The sequence below is a fragment of the Mizuhopecten yessoensis genome, unplaced genomic scaffold, assembly GCF_002113885.1.
Source record: "Mizuhopecten yessoensis strain PY_sf001 unplaced genomic scaffold, ASM211388v2 scaffold9369, whole genome shotgun sequence".
In the NCBI taxonomy this organism is placed as follows: Eukaryota; Metazoa; Mollusca; class Bivalvia; order Pectinida; family Pectinidae; genus Mizuhopecten; species Mizuhopecten yessoensis.
The window spans coordinates 709,608-733,651 of NW_018408013.1; the positions used below are offsets into that span (position 1 = coordinate 709,608).

The 24,044-nt window shown below is 39.1% G+C and overlaps 3 protein-coding genes across 4 annotated transcripts in view; 1 reads left to right on the forward strand and 2 right to left on the reverse strand.

Moving 5' to 3' along the window:
- Positions 1 to 2,812: 2,812 nt before the first annotated feature.
- Positions 2,813 to 13,939, forward strand: LOC110457908 (alpha-(1,3)-fucosyltransferase C-like). Its single transcript, XM_021509369.1, has 2 exons — positions 2,813 to 3,867; positions 13,879 to 13,939. The coding sequence occupies exon 1, from the start codon at positions 2,816 to 2,818 to the stop codon at positions 3,863 to 3,865; it is 1,050 nt and encodes a 349-aa protein (XP_021365044.1). The 5' UTR covers positions 2,813 to 2,815; the 3' UTR covers positions 3,866 to 3,867; positions 13,879 to 13,939.
- Positions 7,276 to 10,701, reverse strand: LOC110457888. The gene is made up of 3 exons (XM_021509343.1): positions 10,220 to 10,701; positions 7,392 to 9,813; positions 7,276 to 7,356 (listed from the first exon to the last, which is right to left on the reverse strand). Exons 1-3 carry the CDS (start codon positions 10,699 to 10,701, stop codon positions 7,309 to 7,311), a joined length of 2,952 nt encoding a protein of 983 aa, XP_021365018.1. The 3' UTR covers positions 7,276 to 7,308.
- Positions 12,691 to 24,044, reverse strand: part of LOC110457909 (protein rolling stone-like) — a 16,382-nt gene continuing 5,028 nt past the window's right edge. Inside the window, exons 1-5 of one of the 2 annotated variants that reach the window (XM_021509371.1) lie at positions 23,651 to 23,665; positions 23,236 to 23,375; positions 17,717 to 17,942; positions 16,542 to 16,652; positions 12,691 to 14,238 (exon numbers count right to left, since the gene is read on the reverse strand). In XM_021509371.1, coding sequence (XP_021365046.1) covers positions 13,856 to 14,238; positions 16,542 to 16,652; positions 17,717 to 17,942; positions 23,236 to 23,328 — 813 coding nt within the window. In that variant the 5' untranslated portion in view covers positions 23,329 to 23,375; positions 23,651 to 23,665 and the 3' untranslated portion in view covers positions 12,691 to 13,855. Of the gene's footprint in view, positions 14,239 to 16,541; positions 16,653 to 17,716; positions 17,943 to 23,235; positions 23,376 to 23,650; positions 23,666 to 24,044 lie in introns of those variants that run through there. The other variant, XM_021509370.1, reaches the window with a different exon arrangement.

The window sequence follows — 24,044 nt, forward strand, 5'->3', positions numbered from 1 at the left end:
CTATGAGGCCCAAGACACTTATCCTGTACGTTCACCGATATTAAATTACATCGGTTTAAAAACTTTTGAAAAATGTTCGATCTTTCATTTTCAATTATGCTACACCTAGTACCTTGAATTTTAACGTTCATGTCCCCTATGAACATCACCTTCCCCTTTTCGGAGTAAACAGAATACAGACCTTCTAGAAGCTCAACGTGTTCTATGAATAACTCTATAGTTCTCGAAGAAGCAGGCATGTATGCAACAAAGCAATACAGAATTAAGTCATCAGATATAGTTATCTCAGCCCCTACTATTCTCGGGCTGTCAACCTCGATCTCTTGGACTCTGAAGGAGGATTCTTTATACAGCAGAGCAACTCCTCCTCTAATGCTACATTTGTACTTAAAAGGGTCTAATTCAAAAACTGGTTTAGCTATACATCTGTACCCAATAGATTTAAATGTGTCCATAAATGACATATTAAATTCGCGTAACCAGTGCTCAGATATACCACAAACATTAATATCATATTTCTGAAGGCAGTCTATTAGATATGGTGTCCCTGACATGATGCCTTCAATGTTCCAACACATCGCATTAACAATTTCAGACATATCTGTGCTCACTCAAGAAAATTTCGCGTGGCTGCCATTCCCTCATTCGGATCCCTTCGGGCCAGAACGAATCATCGCTGATAATATCTGCGTCCTCCGCTACTATGTTCAATTGCGCTGATGCCGTGTTCTTCCATCGTTTCTCAAAATACCTTAACAAAGTAACGCGCACATTAGCTTCCTCAAGATAGCTTCGCATGGCAGCTTCTGAGGATATTTGTCGGTTTATTCCATGTACGTAGAATCGCCTGATTCTCCTTCTTTGTTGCTGCTGGAATCCCACAAATCGCTTTGCCATCGGATTACACACAGATGTTGGGAAATGGACCTTTATCGGATGTTGAGTTGTCGTTTCAGCTGATATATAAGATGGATTCTCAGTATCCACGGAACGCTTCTCATTCAGAGACTCCGATTGTAACATTTCGCTCCAAGTTTTTTGTCGCGTGTCGTTTCCTTGGCAGAGTCCTCTAGCGTTCCGATCGGTTTTAGGATCTAACGTGTCTGTGAAATAATTCGCTGTTTTTGTGCTTTCCAAGTTATCCACCTTGTTTACCTGATTGTTCGATGATGCACTCAACACATTGAATCTGTTAAACTTCTTTACGGCTGGTTCTGTCTGACTCTCCTCGATAAAATCCACACTCCTGTTGGTCATGTTGTGTTCACTCTTTCTTTGTATGTCCTTCCTTAATTTGTCAACTTGTTTCTTTATACCAACTACCGATGCTGCACATGTCTTTATTGATTCGTTTGTCTCACTCAGATCTGATTCGTAACATTTTGTGTAGTTAGTCACGCGGTCTGATACCAGTTTCATTGTCTTTTTAACATTTTCAACACCATTCAATTGTTCGTTATCGTATCTTTTTGCCATGTTCATAAAGTCTGTTGTGGCTTCTACCGTCTCCTTAATATCCATTTTCATCTTTACCATCTGTTTCATCGTTTGTTCCACTTGTCGTTTGTTTTCACGTAGTTCATCCTCAATACATTTGATCGTTGAACAGCTTTTCTTTCGGATCCTCCCATTTTCAGTTTTCAAGGAATTTATTTCCGTCCCATCCTCGGTCTGCTTTAGTTTCAGTTCGCTGACAGTTTCTTGCAATGCTTCATAGGATTGCTGTGCAAACAAATGACGTAACAATCAATACCTGCTCACAAGAGCAGATAACTCTGCAATACGAAAAGACGGAATGGTCGTCTGCCCGAACCATTATTTAATGATAATCAAGGTAACAGATATTCTTTACTGATCTGTATCAGAATCCACCTCTGTGGCATAGGGGAGATAACTCCCATAACGCATATATGACTAAAATAACTTAAATTAACAAGTCACTCAGTGGGAGCTCTGGTCGATGACTTCTGTCCTAGATGTAATAAAAACTTTAAAATTATTTCACAATAAATATATTATAATATACATTGTCCATACCATAGGAGAGGGCTTGTATAGGCATTACGTCTGTTGCCCAATTCCTTTTGAACTTGTTATAAGATGCAATATGCAATACAAAATTTGTGAAATGAAATCGTACGTGAGCGTCATCACTGGGATATCGAGGATGAAGTGACAGCATTTTAGTCAGTAACAATCCATTCAAAATATTTGTTTATCATCACATTGATTATAATAATTAATACCTTCTTGTATATGCATGTCATAACTCTAACAGTTACAAAACACCCTCTGTGTGATCGTCATCCCATTTATCATTAATACAATACAATAAACCTCTCTCAGAAAATGAGGATATTATCAAAATCTTTTTTAATGTCTATCAGGCTGGAATCTCAGCTAATAAAAACGCAACAGCACACTTCTGATCATTTCTATGTGTTCCATTAACAATTCGTAAAGATGGCAGTGCATTATTACATCAACTTTAATCTTTATCTAAATGTCTTTAATTAGCAGTGTGTCTTAATGACATCGAGGACGAATATCGATTAATACAAAAAGAAAACACTTGCCTAACGATCTGAAAATCAAATATATTAAGCCCTATCATCGAATAAACCTGAAGAGCCTTGTGAAGGGTGAAAGCAGATAGTTTTTTAGTCAGTCGTTAATCTTATTTTTTCTGTATTATTATATATTTATCGAATTATTCATTGATTGAGGTTTTTGTTTACGCATATAATATTGATTTATGATTTTTTTTGTCTGTTTCAATAGTGAACAATCAAGATATGTCCTGAGGGGACTGATAATGACGACGGCGCTTTTCATGCTGATCATTTCGACCATAACCATGATACAAAACCAAGTGATGCCTCGATACCGCGTCAACACTGTTCCACCATCATTCAGAGTGAAATCAAAACCAGAAACAATCCTAGTTCAATATTACAATAAACCAAAGTTTATCAATTTACAGAGCTTTGTAGGTTGTGAATATAAATGTGAAATGAAAGCGGGTTCTGTAAACTACGCTTCTGCAAAGGCAGTGATTTTTCATGGTCCCACAATTCAGAAAACACCACCACCACCAACAAAGCCACGTGGTCAGATTTGGATAATGCAAGGCTTTGAATCACCGATTTACTATATCAATGATTTATTACAATGGAATAATCTGTTTAATTGGACTTTTACGTACAGACGAGATTCCGATATTACCAGAACACAGTCTGTTTTTCATGTCAATCCTAAAAACATCACATTGTCCAACATAGTTAAGAAGTGGAAAGCTAAAGATAGGATGTCTGCCTGGATGGTATCGCATTGTGGTGCTCACAGTAAGCGGGATCGCTATGCAAAGCGTTTGCAGAATTCCATCGATATTCACGTGTACGGTGAATGCGGCACATACAGATGTGACAGATCTCATAAAAACTACTGTTTCAAACTCCTTCAAGAACATTACAAATATTATTTGGCATTTGAAAATTCTCTTTGTGTCGATTATGTTACTGAAAAAGGATTTAAAACCTATGTTCACTCGCCTTCGACAATTCCAGTGATGCGAGGTGGGCTGAACTATTCCCTGTTTTTCCCACCAGGTTCGTATCTCAATACAAAGAACTTCAAAACCGTTGACAAACTAGGAATAGCGATTAACAACAGCAATCAAAGCAAAGAAAGTATGTTTTCATGGAAAAAGACTTATTATGCTAGCTCTGGAACAATGCACAGTAGTTGGTGTTTATTATGTAAACGACTTCATCTGTCTAATCATTATCAACGGCTGTATTCAAACATTCATAACTGGTTGTACGACAAACCAAGATCAGCATGTAAAGTTCCAACGGATCTGTGAAGGTAAAATATCATTATGTTAAGTTTCAACATATCTGTGAAAGTGAAATAGTAGGATGTAAAGTATAGACAGATATGTGAAAGTGAAATTACCGACAGATCTGTGCAGGTAAAATATCATCATGTTAAGTTTCAACATATCTGTGAAAGTGAAATAGTAGGATGTAAAGTATAGACAGACATGTGAAAGGGAAATTTCCGACAGATCTGTAAAGGTAAAATATCATCGTGTGAAGTTCCGACATATCTATGAAAGTGAAATAGTAGAGCCCGAGAAAATTTGAGAATGAGAATGACCTCAACCTACTTTCAAGTTCACAGGGGACAAATATGTCAAACGCCTCAAACGACTTCTTCTAAAGAACTGAAGGGCATAAATCTTCATATTTGCTATACTAGTAGCTTATTGGGATTGAGCCTGACAAAGTTTGAGAAGGAAAATGACATTGACCTACTTTCAAGGTCACAGGGGTCAAATATGTCAAACTCTTTTAACGACTTCCTCTGAATAATCTCAAAGAATAAAACTATAATGTTTGGCTGGTACAATTACAAATAATTGAATATATGTTAATTTGGCGTTCCATAAGGAAGTGAGTTTAATGACCTTAAAGGAATACATTAATAGATATTTCTCTCTTTTCGTCGTCGGGCCAGGCGTACTTTAGGCCTGCCAGACCAAGTGACTGCACCATTGTTGTCTACTTCATCAAGTTGGAACTCAGATGTATTACCTCTAGCTATTTTTTTCTAGAAAAGACTCCACATGAAAGAAATATGCCTAGTGAAACACTAGATTATATATATGTAATTATTCTTTTTTGCTTTCTGCTCCTTTCTGCTCTTCTCCCCCCAGGTATTTTATCCGAAAAATTGTGAAAATTGTAAACACGGCCATAGCCTTTTCTAATTTAGTATTAGTCCTTGCATTGACATAAGGGTTTAAAAAAAACTATAGCATATCTGTATCACAATGTATAACCATGTGAAATTTCAGTTTGAACTTCTGGTTCCTGAGATAAGTGGTAACAGACAAACAGATGGACAGAGAATAGATAGACAGATGGACATCATGTTTACTAATTGCATACGCAGATCCCGAATTAATTCTGACCAACTTTGTTAAGATAAACATAATTTGGTAACCTTTGACTAAATTACCTTGACCTTTGGTAACTTGACGTCTTGTTGGTTATGACCAACTTTGCTTCATTATGTCATAACAAAATGTTTACCAACAACTGGCCTTTTGAGGGTCATGTAATATGTTTTTGACGGTATAGCCCCACTTTTCAATTTTAAGTAACAGAGACCTCGACTTTGACCTGATACAATTGTGAAACTCCTGGCCCTTTGCACATCTATATATATCACACTGTATCACTATGTGAAATTTTAGAAATTTCGGCCTTTTGGAGTCTCGAGATAATCTCCGGAAACAAAAGTGCTCACGGACAGACAGACAGACACTGATATTAGTATAGGGCACTAATAAAAGAAGGTTTGTAGAATTTCATATTGCCAATTGTTTGTCAAAAGTATATAAAAAACTTAACACCCTCTGTTTATGCAAACTTGAGTCCCCTTTGTCCAAAGATGCTCTATAACAAATTTGGTTAATTAAGAGAAGTTCTGTTTACACAACCAATACAATTTTCTATGTGACGTTTCGATGACTAGTACGATATGTACACTGCCACCTTGGAATGCGTCGGTGTTTAAGTCGCCATTGGGACTGGTGTTGCCAGTGATCAGACGCTTCACTGTTTTGACTCCCACTTCAGCACGGCAGTTACTATGGGGAAAAGCTACAGATGACAGTCTATGGTGAACGCCCCAGTTCCTGAGAAAACGACGTGTGGCCGCAGAAGTGAACTCGGGTCCACCATCTGATGCTAGTTCATTAGGGATACCAAAAGTAACAAATGTCCTTCGGAGACAGTCTATTAAACAATTGGAACCATCAGAGGCTTTCTCCACCACCGGCCAGTTGGAATAACGATCAACTACCACTAGGTAATTACAGCCCATGCAGTGGAAGAAATATGCACACACGCATTGGAATGGATATTCAGGAATTATCAAAGGAGTCGGTGGTGCATTCGGGTTAGATGGAGCAATACGGTTGCAGTGGTTACAAGTTGCGCGTAGGGAGGCGATGGCAGGCGTGATACCAGGCCAGAAGATTGACGCGTCAGCTCTCGAAGTCATAGATGTCACCCCTTGATGTGCCGAATGCAGGGAGGCAAGGGTTTCTTCCCGGGGTGATGGTGGAATGACTATTCTGTCTTTATAAAGTACTACACCATCAACCGTATGAAGGTCGTCGCNCTCTCTTCACCGACGACGGTGTCTGGGGCGTTAGAAGTAGGAGACGTCGTACGATGGGAGAGTCCAATTTGATTGTCAATTGTGTAGCGCGCTGGTGGTGTAACGACTGGGATATACTTCCTTAGGAATTTCCTGTTGCGTAAGGTAACACGGCCAGATCCGTCAACCCGAACTACATATTGATCAAACTGGCGAACTTCGGTAATGATTCCAGTCTTGTCCCATTTAAGGGGGTGAGGACCAACTTGATTTTGGATGCGTACATGATCTCCAACTGCAAGAGGTGAGAGGCGTTTGGTGTGTTCAGACCAACGTTCACTTTCTCGCATGTGACGATTCCGTAAAGCCTCCTCGCGAGCTGCTAAAGTCTCCAGCCAAGTGTTGTGTGGAATGTACCGACCGGGTGGTATAGGAATAAAGTCTCGTATAGGACGACCGAACACGCACATAGCAGGGGATAGTTTTGTGTCTCTGTCAGGTGTGTTACGATACTGGAGAATAGCGCGTTGGAATGCGTCGGTGTTTAAGTCGCCATTGGGACTGGTGTTGCCAGTGATCAGACGCTTCACTGTTTTGACTCCCACTTCAGCACGGCAGTTACTATGGGGAAAAGCTACAGATGACAGTCTATGGTGAACGCCCCAGTTCCTGAGAAAACGACGTGTGGCCGCAGAAGTGAACTCGGGTCCACCATCTGATGCTAGTTCATTAGGGATACCAAAAGTAACAAATGTCCTTCGGAGACAGTCTATTAAACAATTGGAACCATCAGAGGCTTTCTCCACCACCGGCCAGTTGGAATAACGATCAACTACCACTAGGTAATTACAGCCCATGCAGTGGAAGAAATATGCACACACGCATTGGAATGGATATTCAGGAATTATCAAAGGAGTCGGTGGTGCATTCGGGTTAGATGGAGCAATACGGTTGCAGTGGTTACAAGTTGCGCGTAGGGAGGCGATGGCAGGCGTGATACCAGGCCAGAAGATTGACGCGTCAGCTCTCGAAGTCATAGATGTCACCCCTTGATGTGCCGAATGCAGGGAGGCAAGGGTTTCTTCCCGGGGTGATGGTGGAATGACTATTCTGTCTTTATAAAGTACTACACCATCAACCGTATGAAGGTCGTCGCGGAATGGGAAATATTCTTGCAGTGGCCTAGGCAGCTCGTGACGGGTTCCCGGTATACCGGCCTCTATCAGAGCGATTAACGCCTGCATGTTGTCATCGCTGGTAGTAGTGGTTCTAACGCGCTCCCAGGTGACGGATCGTAAATTGATCGCATCTAGTGTTGAAGAAGCTGATGCCACGACATGCTCCTCGACAAATGCTAGTCCTGATGAAGGCATGCGTAGACCACTCATTAGACCAAAGTGGGCGATGTCGACGGCAGAAAATGACAGTGCTGCAATGTCGTCCTCGAGCACAAGTTTCTCAGGCTCACCAATAGGATGTCGGGAGATACAATCCGCAGCACGATGTCGTATGCCAGGCACATGAAGCATTCGAAAGCGGTATCGTAGTGTTTTCTCCTTGAGGTTACGAAGTCTGTTGTTAGGAATGTTTTCCAGTGATCTATCGCCAAATAACTTCAACAATGGCTTATGATCAACAGCTATGATCAAGTTGTCGCACCCAAGAACGAAGTGGCGAGCTTTATCAAGGGCATCTGCTACTGCTAGGGCCTCGCCCTCAACCGGCGCGTAACGCGTCTCTGCCGCATGTGTGAACCGACTACCTACGAGTGTAACTTTCCAACCATCACGGCAGCATAGCAGGCTTTCATTAGCACAAGCGCAGTGTTTCTGTAGCAACCAAAATCCAATGCCAGTCTTTGACCAGTCTGTCGCAAGACACGTCAATTTACTTGGGTCGAAAATCCGTACACCCTGCTCAATCTCGTTGGCAATGACAATTTTAGATTCCTCAAAAAGTCGTTGGAGATCTTCAGTCCACTGAAACGGTTGATCTGGTTTGAGCAACTGACGGAAAGGAAGCATATTCTCAGTCATACTGAAGGCATATGACACCTGATTGACTAGTCCAAACCATGACCGCACATCTGTGATGTTCCTGGGTGTCGGAAAATCCAGGATGGCGCGTAGGTATTTCTGTGAAGGCCGTACACTATCGTTGGTTATTTCAAACCCAGCGAATTCGAGTGTGTCCTCTGCAAATACAAATTTGTCAGGGTTCAGCGTTATACCGTTACGGCCGCATATGTCAAGCCACTGGACTGCCTGAAAGAAGCTTTCTTCAACAGTGTCTGACCATAAAAGAACATCGTCGACACATTTGGTTTTGTTGGGGATGTCCGAAACAAGCTCGTCATAGCGCCTGGTGTATCCGTCGCCCGATGCAATGTAGCCTTGGGGTGCAGTTTTGTAACGGTACCTCCCCCAAGGAGTAATGAACGTGGTCAAGTGTCTGTCCTCTTTGCAGATGGGTACACTGTGATAACCGTTCCATGCATCAAATAATGTCTTCTTCTTTCCATGTGGAATAGACCGGGCTTGGTGGAATGGCGAAGGGGTGTGATGAGTCTCGCGAGTGGCATGTGCATTTAAGGGTTGGAAGTCAACAGTGCGCCGAGGTGTACCATTCTTTTTCGCACAAATAACCATTCTATGGCACCAAGTGACAGGCTCACCAACCGGAACAGGTTCAATAACCCCCAAACGAACATCCTGGTCTAGTCCAGCCTTTACTGCACCCTGCCAGTGGATTGGAACGGGTACTGGTGTATGGTGAGCGACAGGTTTCGCGTTGGAGTCCACCATGAGCTTCAAGGGAGGTCCATTCATGAGTGGTAAAGTCTGGTGTTCACATGTGTTGAATGTGCTAGACTTGTAGTGGTCAAGAAGGTAACCTTTTAAGTGACCAACGTTTTCCGTTGTAGCAGGGAAAGGCAGTTTTGTCGGAGGCGGTGGTGGCAGTTGGCGTGTAGGACAATCGCATGCTTTGACTTGGTGATCCGGTAAGGAGAAAGTAGCATCGACATGTATGCTAGCTGAAGGGACTTGAGCTCCGACGGTTGGAAATGAATCGTGGATAATACCTAATGCAGCGCAGGCTTCGCGACTGAGGAAGAGCTTGTCTGTTGAGCTTGTGACATATGTCATCTGTCTGGTCTCCTTGGTGTTTCCTGCCTTGTCTTTACCAATCAAGCGAAGGATGGTCGCCCCAAGAATTTTGATACCACCGTATGTAGCCGTGTGCATCTGCATCGTTACAGGTATGAGTTCTGATTCTCGTAGACCAAGGCGGCGGATTACTTTCAAGCCAGCGAGGCAACTCTGACATCCCGTGTCAGCCATAGCCTGTATTGAGACGTTGCTGGTGTCTCGTGTTAGTCTGAAGCCTAGGGCGGCGTAGTCCTCAGCAGTAACTTTAGCCGTCACGTTCACGAATGGTTGAGGCTTGGAGCGTTGTTTCACCCAGGAATTCCTCAGTTCGTCATAGACATGGTGGTCGATGCAGATTGAGCGTTCGATGCCAGAATCACTAACGGTACAGTGGTGATGTTGTAGGGAATCATGAACAGAGCACAATGCGTCGAACAAATCACTTCCGGAAAGTGTATCACGGTCTGTCACTTTAGGTTTGTCCTTGCTTCTACATACAATTTCAAAATGATGTTTGCGATGGCAATGCCCACATATGTGTCAATATGCTGTATGCGAGCAAGGGCAGACTTGTCGTGTCCCTTTTTTCAGCAATATGCACATTGCTCTGCTTTGTTGGAGGGGTCTTTGGACAACGGTCTGTCAGTCTTGCTTTTCCGGTATGAGCTGCTGGCAGCCTCAACTGGATGCGAATCTGAAAGTCTAGAAGCTAACGTTTACCGGCTTCCTTTGATTCGACAAATTGAAATACATCCTCAAGATTCATGTCCTGATTTTTGTGTCCTAGCAGATCAAGTTGTATTTCCGGATCGGCAATTCCCCGGGTGAGTACGTCACGCATGATAGCGTCAGTGTAATTGACGTCGGCTGTACATCCGGGGCACTTAATCACAAACTTGCATATACCGGCCTGTCCTTTAAGTCTAGCACCGTAACTCCGGACAGTTTCATCACGATCCTGTCGCATATTGTGTAGCGTCACTCTTGCAACCATAGTGTTTTCCTCACGTACTGCGAGCTTTTTAATTGCAGCTAAAACCTCATCTATGGTTTTGTCAGCGAGGCTGCCACCGGCTGATCGAGTCAAGTCTTTCCGTAATGGCTCGTCACAGCATTCCAGTAGCTGGATTACTTTATCGCGTCCAGTGATTTTCGTGGCACTGACATAGTCCGACCACCGAGATTGGAAATATGCCGACTCCTCGCTAGATCCTGCGGCACTGAGCGTGGGTCGCTTAACTTTCTCAACTTTAGCAGCGTGTTCTCGTTTGGGTATGTGTACAGCGGAGTGAGCCGTGATGAGTGCCGCGACGATAGTGGCATCCAGGTCATCCGTGACATAGTCGCAGTCTGTGATAGGGCAGGCTACAGCTGGCATTGTGGTGATGTGGCAATGATGGGGTTCAGTATTCCGACCGTGTTCATAAATGGGACTCTGTTCCGTTTACTTTAAATATGTTTATTCAGCAATGAACACGGTCTGAAAAGACACACAAAGTAGTGGTAAATTGCACAATGATAATTAGCATGAATTACGTAGAGAAACTAATCATAACATACAATCCTCTACACTCCATCCCCTGAGTGTTTGGCTGCACTATTTGTTCCATTTTTATGTGAATCCTCACCACCTTCGAATACTTGTTGAAATGTTCTAGAAAGGAATTGGAAGAAATTGTTGATGGACAGTCAGACGGATGCCACAGCATATTTAGCTCACAGGTCTTTCCTTTGGACCAGATAAGCAAACTAACACAACACTGAAAACACTGAATTACCTATATAGCTATTGAATATAATCACCTCAAATCTAAGATTTTGCTGGTTCTGTATGGAGAGTGCTAAGTATCCTCTTATTACTCACATACAAGTGGTTCTTCAGTGTTTTAAAATAATTTTCGATATAAAATCAATTATTGAAATGGTTGCATGGATACTGAAAAAAATAATTGGTGTGAACTGCAGGTTTATTTGGTGTGTTTTTTCCTCCTGGTTATACAGATTTAGTCTCTTTTGTGGCATTCCCATAGACTAGATGGCACTGATGTAGACACATATGGGAGGTATTTAGTACTTATCACTTTGTAGGTGTTCAGTGATCTAGGGTTCGTTACTTGGTGGTAGTTACCTCAAAGTAATGAAAGAGTGAAAAATGAGTACTTAAGTACCCAAAACTTGAATATATTAAATAGTTGTAGATTGTTATAAAGTGTTAAATCATATTTCTCAAAACAAAAAGGGAATTGCGGACAATACATATCAGTAACTGTTGTGAAATGTGCACCAGAACAGAAGCGGGTTGACAAATCTACAGATATTGTTCTTTAATTATCACTTGATTGAACCAGAATTATGTGGAGCAATATAAAAATGTGCTTATAGTTGCATCTACCTTCCATATTGAGATTTTAACTTTTGATACAGTCAAATCTGCACTGTCCGGCCTAAATAAATTGCAGAACTCATATTAATTAATTGTAAATTGAAAACGGACAAGGAGAATATCAGCTTTTTTTTAAGGGAAAGGGTCTTCTGTTTCATTGACGGCATGTGCCAATATTCGTATCACATAAGGAAACATTTTTCAAAATAAGATCGTAATGGCGACCATAAACCCTGTCCATAGTCTTCTTTACTTGCGTTTTTGAAAACCCTGTGTTGTAAATTTGTTCCGTCAGCAGTCAACATTTAACATGGAAAGTCATGATATTCGGAACAAGTTCTTAAGTACCGATCAACTGCTGCTACGTGTAAACACCGTAGGTACAAGAAACAGGGATGTTGCTATCAAGAAAGCAAAAGTTCACGATCGGAAAGGCAAAATAAGTCCGCCTATCATATAGTTCAGAGAAAGGCCGACCCTGTTAATGTTGTAAGTAAATTAAGGAAAGCAGTTAATCATGAAGTTAAAAAAGATTGTATATAAAAGACGTGTTCATTTTCAAGGATCTCTTTGTAAAATTAAAATTGATGATTTTAATATTTTCGTCAAACGTAGTGTTGTTAGCGTGTTTAGCTATGTTAAACGTTATAACCTTCACAAATTCAATAAACATATCCACGACCTTCGTCATACTAGTACACCTATTGTTGAAACTCCATTTCTTCGTCTTTATATCATTCTAGAATTAGTTAAAACATATGAGTGTAAAACTGCTTTCTATGAAACGGATTTAAATGAACGTTGATGAGAGGGGCAGTCTTGTAATACAGTCATATGTCTTTATAATGTTTTATTAACAGTTAGTTAGTTATACAATTATTGGCAGGAATTCATGCATCACATACACGTACATAGAACTTTTTTTTTGTATATTTTCAATTAACGTAATAGGAACAAAGGGAAAAAATTGATAAACCGGAGGGCATTGGACGACTTTAACTATTCAAATTATAAATTTACGGTGTCATTAACCATCACGTCATCCACATCGCAACTGTACTATGTTTGTCCATTGGTCGAAGCGGATGACGTAGTTGAATTATGAATTTCCTGCAATGTTTTATGTATGAATTGTACAATAACAAACAATTTGTTCTTTGTATAAAATGTATATTTCAATAAAAGACTTGAAATGATAGCAATTAACGAAACAAAAGATATTTTTATCACCGGTTCCAGTATATCTAAATGTACAATGTCTGAACCGTTGATGAAACAAAAACGGAAACGTTGACAGATATAACCTAATAGCTACTGAATAACTATCTTACGTCAATAAGATCTCTGTCATTTACATTGGCACCGGTCTTGTAAATCACGTAACCAGACAGTTTCCATGATACCCTTGAAATATCCCATGTTGGTCTAATCATCAATATCAGTGAAGATTTCATTGCTTCTAAATAGGAAGCGTCTTTGCAAACACATCAATACGTTATTGAATCAATGATCAGCACGATACATATACAAATATGATAATGAGTACAGAAATTCAAAATAAATACGACCCACTCCACTTCTGACCCACCTCCCTCAGGACCATCTCTCTTCCCGACCCAATTACCTAATGAGCCACTATCTAACGACCTTCTAACTAGGCCTACACTCAACACTTACTCTCCTAACGATCGCCTACACTCTCGAACCCTTCTCTTACAAACCACTTTTCTTATTACACATTCCAATAACGCTCTCCTCAGACCTAACACCAATCACTCACCTTACGACTCCCGATGACCTAATACCCTCACGAGCCACTTCAGGCCTTGTGACCAAGTCCTCTCTAAATCCACCCAAATTATTATCACATTACCTCATAGCTCACATCCCTCACTACCAACTTCCCACCATACCCACTTTCCCTAACGACTTATTTCTGTCACGAATAATGCCTGTCACCACTCATTTCCTGCACGTTCCGTTTCTCTTATGATCCACTCTCATGACCTTTTACCATTACGATCTATTTACATCACCGCTCATGACCCTCACAATTTATATTTTGTCGAGACTCTAACCCTCCTCCTCCTCCTCCTCCTCCTCCTCTAACTACAAGTTAACACGTGATTTACATATGCAAATCCGCTCATCACACATTTTTCTCTTCCACAGTATTGTCATGTGTATTACGTGTTTCGACTGATGACGGATTCGGCTTGAAACAACACTTTTCATGTACCAACGTCCTTATGTGATATAAACCGTAGAAGAAGAGGTGGACAAGAGGCATCACGCCGAGGCCCAGTCCAAGCACCCAGCCTACGGTTGGCCCAGGGTTGTACCAGTCAAGGAAGGGGTAGATGATAAAGCCGGTCGAAAGTTGGTAGATCAAGGAGAATATTCCAAACATAAGAATAAATGTCAACGGCTGGTAGAAATGAAGTATACGGACTGGTTTTGCACAGAGGAAAAAGTTGATAAAAATGAATACACTGTTCATGGCATGCTTGTTTATGCTGGACGGGCTTGCAACTGAAATATAACAGAAACAAGTATGATCAGTTTCCTATGCAAAAATTCATTTATAAACATGATTTTTTTTTAGTTAAAAGTAGCAAAAAATTATTAAACTTTAATGAATTATTTTCATTGTTTGTCTTACACGACTCCAAATGAGAGTTGTGCTCAATTGAAAACATTAAAAGTAAATAACGAAAAATTACGAAAGAAAGAATGCAGAAAAAATTTGAAATCAATGAACGAATAAAAGATTATCAGTGCAAATGTAAATGAACACATACAAAAGAACAAAATGTTATCAAAAATTAATAAAAAAAAAACCCGAATAAATCCACTTCCTTTATCGCCCAATGCAACAGTGATATAATTCTTTGATCGTAAGCCGTATTAATAGAGTGTCACTGAAAAGGGTCCGCTTTGGGTTTTTTCTCAATACGAACAACCGGTCGTGAAACACAAATGAATCAATGACTCCGCCAATGACTTGTTCGTGATTGAAATGACCAAAACGTAAAACTTTCAGACAGTGATTAGTAGACATCAGAAGCAAGAGAATACCAAAGTGTCAACAAAACCAAACTACGAACTCAAAATCGATAAAACTACATGGAGACACCAGGAAGATTAAGACCAGGTGTTGCGGAGGATTATTACACCTCTACTTTATTTACTCTATATAAAAGTAATTGGTTAAATCGAATATATCCCCACTTTTGCCTGAGTGTGTTTTAGTCCTGTGTGTTAGTCTGTGAACTAAAACACACCTACACTCGGGTGTTTCCGCCGAGCCAATCAGGCGAGAGGTGGGCGGAGCTTGTTACCGAACTCGGCAGTGACGCGCGAGGTGGGCGGAGCTTGCTGCCGAACTCGTAAGCATTTGGCTCCATTGCCATCAAAAGGGTATTTGGGACGTGAAGCTATACAGCTTATGGTTTACAAATATTTTCTAGTTAAAACTATCTCTCCAGTGTGTATCGGTATAATAAAACGGTTAAAGTATGGGGTTGAGGCATATATAGCAAGTTTCTGGTGTCCCTTGACCATGCCTATTTCCCTCGGCTTCGCCTCGGGAAATAGACCTGGTCTCGGGACACCAGAAACTTGCTATATCCCTCAACCCCATACTCTAACTGTATATTAAAATACTTCGATTGAGAGGCTGCAATTATCGTAAATATATCATTCCGAGTTGTTGGCGCAAGCTCTTGGACTTTTTTGTCATGATTCGTTATCAGCTGCCTATGACTCATGACCAAAATATTGATTATATATTTACTATTTCAATTGTATCGAATTTATCAAAAAAAAAATATAGGTAAGACAATGAAAGATTACAACAATAAACGAAAACAGGTATGGCGTACTTGTCCCTGTTTCGACCTAAATATGACCAATTGTAAAATCATGAATACTATTTTTTTGTTATTTCGGCAAATTTAAATATATTAAATCCTTTAAACAAATAATATACTGGATGTGCGCCGAATATCTATTTTTAAATGCCGTCAAAGTTGTTTTTTTGAACAATATGCAATAATACATGGGGATTTTCCCTACTTTAAATGCATTTGTGACACACAGCGCATTCAGGTACCAACTTTTGGACGGTTGATCTTAAACATTTATCATCAAATAAAATTTAAATCCGATTTTCAAAAAGTGGTACAAGCATATATGCGATATTACCTAAACATTGAAATGTTGATGGTCCCATAATTTGTGTTTTGGACTCATTTTGTCAACAAAAACCCACATTTTACTACTTTCAATTATACCTAAAAAAGCTAGATGTTTCTGTGTTTACAAGGCCATGAAATGAATATGAGTAACTATTCCGTCTTTGCATATTGCAGGGTTATCTTCTCTTGAGAGCAGGTATTGATTGTTACGCCATTTGTTTGTGAGAGTAACGTCATCAATGTTTGAGAAAACGACGTAATTTCCTCACACGAACCAATGACGTAACAATCAATACCTGTTCTCAAGAGAAGATAACTCTGCAATACGCAAAGACGGAATAATGTTCTTCGTGTTTACTGGATAAGTGTTATATTTTATTCCTTGTACACAATTTCTCTGCAATAATTATTATATCATTTATGATTATTAAACAAGCATTGACCAACAAACCTGTCATAACAGAAAGCCCACATGTCCTATTTTTAGGCAAGTAGTCACCCAATGCACGCACATACCTGGCCATTAATCGTATATTTTTAAACCGTGTCAATGCGGCGATCTAAAAAGGGGTCCATCGTTCCTCACGCGCCATACACCTCTTTGCTTGCTCAAATAACTATAAATTATAGTATTACCTGTAGTCAAAACACCATAGTATACGATGGTAACAAAAAATCCGACGACGTTGAGTGTATTGAACAGTATCCAGTCCACCATCAGATACCAGGGCATGGACTCTCTCTCCCCTGCAAAAAAGCAGGTGTAAAACAATGTTAGGAAACCACCAGATACCAGGGCATGGAATATCTCCCCTAATAAAAAAAAGGTATGAAAAAAATACTAGTAACCCACCAGATACCAGGGCATAAAATCTCTCTCCCCTGAAAAAACAGGTGTAAAACCTATGTCCCCACCAGACACCAATTGCAAGGCATGGAATCTCTCTCATGAAACGAGATATATCATGAGAAAAAGTTATAAACACAATGTAAGTAACACATCAGATACAAGGGCATGGAATACTTCTCCTGGGAAAAAAGGTGTAAATAAATACTGGTAAACCACCAGATACCAGGGCATGGAATATCTCTCACCCGGAGAAAGGTGTAAAAAACATAAATATACGTTAACCACCAGACACAAAAGCATGGCAAATCTCTCCCCTGAAACAAAGATATAAAACAACGTTTTAAGTAAACCACCAGAAACTCTGCTGAAGAAAAGTGTAAAAACAATGTAAGTGAACTGCCAGATACCAGGGCATGGAATTTCTCTCATGAAAAGAGACATATCATGAGAAAAAGTTATAAAAACAATGTAAGTAACCCATCAGATACCAGGGCATGGAATTTCTCTCATGAAAAGAGACATATCATGAGAAAAAGTTGTAAAAACAATGTAAGTAACACATCAGATACCAGGGCATGGAATATTTCCCGAAATAGAAATAAATGTAACCAGGAATCAAGGCAAAATAGCTCTATCCCTCTCCTGAAACGTAAAAATAAACACACGAGTCCATCATCACATACATTTACCATATACGCTGAACTAAACGCCGTCTTTATCTCCTAACAAGTAAAAGTAAACACAACACTAGGTCACAACCATGAAGATTTAGACCACGGTTTCTCCCTTTACTCAAAAGTTTAGAGTAAAACTAATACAATATATCATACTTACGTCTGTGGCAGTTGGCAAGTATTGTGTATATAATTACTTGATTAAGCTATTAATATTGCCCATGCTTCTGCATTTTTCCACTTTTCCAATCGTTTATCACTATATTATATAACGCGACCAAACGTACCTTTCTTAATGTTAGTCTGTGATAGATTAACCACGTGGGTGGAAATGAAGTCCCATGTCGAGGCGATATGTAACAGAAGGTAACTCCAGTTTGTCAGGAACACCAGCCACATCGAATCTGGTAGATCACCATCTTCTGCGTCCCAATAAATATCCAAGATGATCCAGATCACCCGGTACACGAGCCAGAGGATGGTCCATATAGGGTATATAACAGAGGGGCCACACTGAAAATAGTGTAACGATATATTTGTTTTTATCACATAATGTACAATGGACTGTGTTATCCAGTGAATAAACCCATGTTATACTTTTTTTGCGTATTAACCCATGTAATATGACCTATCAGCCCTCCTGTGATTGGTTGTAAGTTTCAATTGTTTCAATTGCGACGTCACGCCTAGGACAAGTACATGACGTCACAGACTTACGCACTGGAGTCAAAATGGCGGATTTTTACATTCCATGGGTGCATGAATATTGTCGTTTTACACGAATAAATGCACAGATCTTGATAATGTGATAAAAAAGATCTTACATTCGTTTTCATTTCCTATGAATTTTATGAAACTCGTCACGAATTTTTTTATTTTAGCTCGCCAGAGGCTCGCTAAATTGAAAACTTCTCAGACTCGTTTCATAAATCTCATATAAAATTGAAACTCATGTAAGATCCTATATCTATCCCTACGTAAAACTATTCAATCAGCGAACAACTTTTATTTTCCTGTTTATTTATCAGTAAATTATTATTCTTTTTATCGCCATTCTTTGTCTTGTTGTGGAAATATTTGATTTTGAGAGTACTAAATCACAAGAACACACTTATTCGCTTACATATTGTCATAGTGTGAACAATATTTCAAATAGTGCGAGGAGTGAAAACCTGAACAGCACACAAAAACAGTAAATAAATCGGACAATAGTGGATTAGAAAACCAAACTTCCACATTTTCTCCTACTTCTTGTATCATATTATCGGCTTTCCTATCCCTACGTCAAATAAAGTTTTCGCGGTAGCACGGCAGATAGTATGCTGGGGTTTATCACCTCTTCGCATTAACAGCAATGCATCATACTGTTGAACAGTTAACCATTCATCATGACCGTTAAAGACAAAACCGTGCACAATAAAAAAAAAATGCATCTCATGATGTATGTTCACATTTGACACGCGACTTAATTCGAGGTACGGATATCTCAAAACAATAGCAAGGTGAATGAAATTGCATTTGCTTATATTGTCGACAAATCACAGTTGGGGAAGGGATAGGGGATGTCTGGGGTTCAATTAGATTAAAACCCTTTTTTGAGGAAAAGGAAATGTCTTTCTACAGTTTCAGGAAAGGAAACTATACATGCCAATATTACCCAACCGAGGCTACATCCCTGAATCCGATGCTGTATACAAGAAGCCACCAACCCGATAACGCTGTTCTCAGGTATAAAATGGTATTCATTAATTACAAGGTACAAAATGGTAATCATTAGCTCCCAGGTACAAAATGGTATTCATTAGCTCCCAGGTACAAAATGGTATTCATTAGCTCCCAGGTACGAAATCGTATTCATTAGCTGCCAGGTACAAAATCATATGAATTAGCTCCCAGGTACAAACTTATATTTATTAGCTGCCAGGAACAAAACGGTATTCATTAGCTCCCAGGTACAAAATGGTATTCATTAGTTCCCATGTACAAAATGGTATTCATTAGATCCCAGGTACCAAATGGTATTCATTAACTCCTAGGTACAAAATGGTATTCATTAACTCCTAGGTACAAAATCGTATTCATTAGATCCCAGGTACCAAATGGTATTCATTAGCTCCCAGGTACAAAACGGTATTCATTAGCTCCCAGGTACCAAATGGTGGTATTAGCCCCAGGTACAAAGCGGTATTCTTTAGCTCCCAAGTACAAAATGTTATTCATTAGCTCCAAGGTACAAAATGGTATTCATTAGCTCCCAGGTACAAAATGATATTCATTAGCTCCCAGGTACAAAACGGTATTCATTAGCTCCCAGGTACCAAATGGTATTCATTTGCTCCAAATTACAAAATGGTATTCATTAGCTCCCAGTTACAAAATGGTGGTATTAGCCCCAGGTACAAAGCGGTATTCTTTAGCTCCCAAGTACAAAATGTTATTCATTAGCTCCAAGGTACAAAATGGTATTCATTAGCTCCCAGGTACCAAACGGTATTCATTAGATCCCAGGCACAAAATGGTATTCATTAGCTCCCAGGTGCAAAATGGTATTCATTAGATCCCAGGTACCAAATGGTATTCATTAGCTCCCAGGTACAAAATTATATTCATTAGCTCCCAGGTACAAAACGGTATTCATTAGCTCCCAGGTACAAAACGGTATTCATTAGCTTCAAGGTATAAAATTGTATTCATTAGCTCCCAGTACCAAATGGTATTCATTTGCTCCAAATTATAAAATGGTATTCATTAGCTCCGAGGAACAAAATGGTATTCATTATGTCTTAGGAACAAACTGGTATTCATTATGTCTTAGGTACAAACTGGTATTCATTATGTCTTAGGTACAAACTGGTATTCATTAACTGACAGGTACAAACTGGTATATATTATCTGTGCTGCATTGATATAAGGCGTTTCCATATACAACCACACGGAATCTTTTGTTTTTGCTTTGGTGTATACATATACCTCTATTGGGTTGCTATTGGTGTGTGTATATAAAGCTATGAAATCATACATATATATCTATAGGCCTCATAAGTAATAACGACAGCATGATAAAATATTGGCACTGGATCCACTGGATATTCATTAGCTCCCAGGTACAAAACGGTATTCATTAGCTCCCAGGTACAAAACGGTATTCATCAGCTCCCAGGTGCCAAATGGTATTCATTTGCTCCAACTTACAAAATGGTATTCATTAGCTCCCAGTTACAAAATGGTGGTATTAGCCCCAGGTACAAAGTGGTATTCATTAGCACCCAGGTACAAAATGTTATTCATTAGCTCCAAGGTACAAAATGGTATTCATTAATTACAAGGTACAAAATGGTAATCATTAGCTCCCAGGTACAAAATGTTATTCATTAGCTCCCATATACAAAATGGTATTCATTAGCTCCTAGGTACAAAATGGTATTCATTAGCTCCGAGGTACAAAATGGTATTCATTAGCTCCCTATTACAAAATGGTGGTATTAGCCCCAGGTACAAAATGGTATTCATTAGCTCCCAGGTACAAAATGGTATTCATTAGCTTCCAGGTACAAAATGTTATTCATTAGCTCCCAGGTACAAAATGATATTCATTAGCTCCTAGGTACAAAATGGTATTCATTAGCTCCCATATACAAAATGGTATGCATTAGCTCCCAAGTACAAAATGTTATTCATTAGCTCCCAGGTACAAAATGGTATTCATTAGCTCCCAGGTACAAAGTGGTAGTTATTAGCTCCCAGGTACAAAATGGTATATATTATCTGTGCTGCATTGATATAAGGCGTTTCCATATACAACCACACGAAATCTTTTGGTGCATACATATACCTCTATTGGGTTGCTATTGGTGTGTGTATATAAAGCTATGAAACCATACATATATATGCATAGGCCTCATAAGTAATAACGACAGTATGAGTAAATATTGGCACTGGATTCGATCTGGCGCTTATTACTTTAAAAGATGTATAGGCAAAGAAATAATAACGAGAGTACAGGCAAAGAAATTTGTCAAATGTTCAGGGCAATCCGCCCCTTTTTCAAGATAGAAACATGAACACTTACTTATCACAACATATAACAGAGATAAACAGTCACTATGAAACATTAATACAACATAATTACATAAAAGAACAGTAGTCAGCTATATGAAATATGCTGTTGTAATTGCCTATCCAGTCGGTTAAATTGTAACCAAAGACAAACTAAGGTAAAATAAAAGTTCATCTTGGATGCGTGAAGTCAAGTGAATTAATTGAAAAAAATCTGAAACAAAAATCCAGTTCATAAGATTTTTTCTACCTTTTTGATTTTATTGGAAACAAGTTCGGTAAACGACTGTTGTGCGGATACTGTTGTTTTTATTATAAACGTTTACTATGGAAATCTCCCACTTTTAGCCGAGATACAAACATCAAATAAAGGTCGATTTACACTTGCCTAACGCGTGTAGTATTTAGTCTTGTCTCGACCTACTTATTGTGCTCTGATACTTCACATATTTGGTGATAATTCATGCGTTAAAGAGTTTTTTAAAACCCTTTTTAATGGAAACGTCGACATTATGGAGATTAATTATCACTCATCATTCACGGGGACACTTGTGAAGTCATTTGGATATCGGGTAGGTAAGAAACCGTGGCAGACTGCCAATACAACGAACTTTATGCTCCGTTTTACTGTATATACCTCCCACAATGAAATGTGTATGCTATATCATAAGGAAAATTAGTGTTTTCTTATATTTTTCTTTGTGAAATCAAATTCAAATTTATTTTGAATTTAAAAGATTTTTCTATCTTCTAACATTTTTGTATTTGAGAATTCTTATATCAATTCATAATGAACCTATGAATTCTTGTATAATTGTAACATTTAGTGTTATCTCTGTGAAACTTGTACTTCCACAGTTATCAGATTATACTGACGCTGTGAATTTTCTGTTAAGCTAAGATCAATGTACGTTTGTGTACCTTTTGTGTCTTAATTGGCCTCACAATCCTTCTATAGTAATATCTACTCAGTTAGACATTTTGACTTCGGTCTGTGCACGTCTGTAATGGTCATTAGTCCCTTATCGTTTAACTAACAAAAGAGAAATTAAGATTATCTCAGAACTGACCAATCGAAACTAAGAGATGATTCTCACCTCGAAGCAGTTGTATTTTTTGTTTGTGGGTATCGCACAAGTCGTCACTTTCGGACAGGACGAATTAAGAATAACATCAACCATAACAGCTGTCTCCTTTAAAATTACAGAAAATCAAAACTACACTAAAAAAATCTATGAAAACTGACATGGTATACTGTTGCCCCAATAGCTAGTCCTTCAGTTTCTAGTCGTTTTCCGCGAAGCGTATTAATCGCTTTAAGATATCGTTAAGCCTGTTTTCATGTATATCTGGTGAAGCGATTAGATATTGTATTGTTTTTTGCGGATTACTCAAAAAAAGAAGTAATAAATCATCACCATACACATCACCAAGTAAACTTGATGAAAGGTCCTTCATATTGTTTGCAAATATAAATGGCTGTAGCTATAAATAAAGAAAAGTCGAACTATATACTAATATGTTTCTGAATGTTTAAAAGTAACCTGGTTTGCGCCCTTTATTATCAATACATGCTTACCCGCACACTTAAAGGTGTAAATATGTACATATTCTACGATGTAACCTATCAATACTTGATGTAAGGAACATTCTTTTCACATGGAATATCAGAATAATACATTACCATACCATATACTCATTCTAAGGCGTTACACGAATTCTTAAATACTCTAGATAAACTGCGTCTTACCTGTGACGTCACAAATAGGCGAGGCTGTTTATGGCCCAATCCAAAATTTCCACATCGAAATTCTTCTTTACATACTTGTGTTTGACAGGCCATTCTACCGGGTTTAAGTTGTGCTTCGCCGGTACAATCGCAAAATTAGACTGAAATATACAAAGATTTGTTTTTTTTCTCATTTATATGGAACAACATCCTATGTTCAGTATTTCCATAATAAAGATGTATGCCTTAAACCTGCTTTCAAAAGAATCACGATCTGTGGTGGCCAAATCGTCATGGTTATAATCTACAACAAAAGTAACACCCCGCGGGCAGATAGGGTTTTCTACCGCCGATCAATATGACCTCTTTACTGTGTTAACTCAGCCATGCGAGTAAAGTAAAACGTAGTAATTTAATGGTTTTTAATACTACCTACTTTGTGACGTTAGAGCTGTCTGCAGTCTCTCATTCCGTTCGGTCCTTGTACTGGAGGTTTGCTTACCCTCTGAGCATATGTATATATATTGATGATTTGGAGTTTTTATATTGGCTTAATTACAGCATGACTTGTTGTTCCAACATAGACTGACCCGATAAGTGTTTAAATATTAATACGACTTGTAGCTTCCACATTTGTTTATACTTATAAGGTTGTAACGATACATATAGTAATTATAATGATCTGTTATTTTTTTCACATCACAGCGACTTAGCGTATAGTTACAATGCCTTGCACAGACATTGATGACTGCTCTATAGACTGACCAGTAATGGAACATAGACTAACCAGTAATGGAACATAGACTGGCCAGTAATGGAACATAGACTGA

What these genes read in the sequence shown, in the direction of transcription:
- LOC110457908 (XM_021509369.1), top strand. Translation starts at nt 2,816, where the DNA reads ATGACGACGGCGCTTTTCATGCTGATCATTTCGACCATAACCATGATA.
- LOC110457888 (XM_021509343.1), bottom strand. Translation starts at nt 10,701, where the DNA reads ATGCCAGCTGTAGCCTGCCCTATCACAGACTGCGACTATGTCACGGAT. An exon ending in GGACAGGCCGGTATATGCAA is followed by an intron (nt 9,814 to 10,219) that starts GTTTGTGATTAA and finishes AATTGTATGTAG; the next exon opens with AAGCAAGGACAAACCTAAAG. An exon ending in CGTTAATCGCTCTGATAGAG is followed by an intron (nt 7,357 to 7,391) that starts GCCGGTATACCG and finishes CGAGCTGCCTAG; the next exon opens with GCCACTGCAAGAATATTTCC.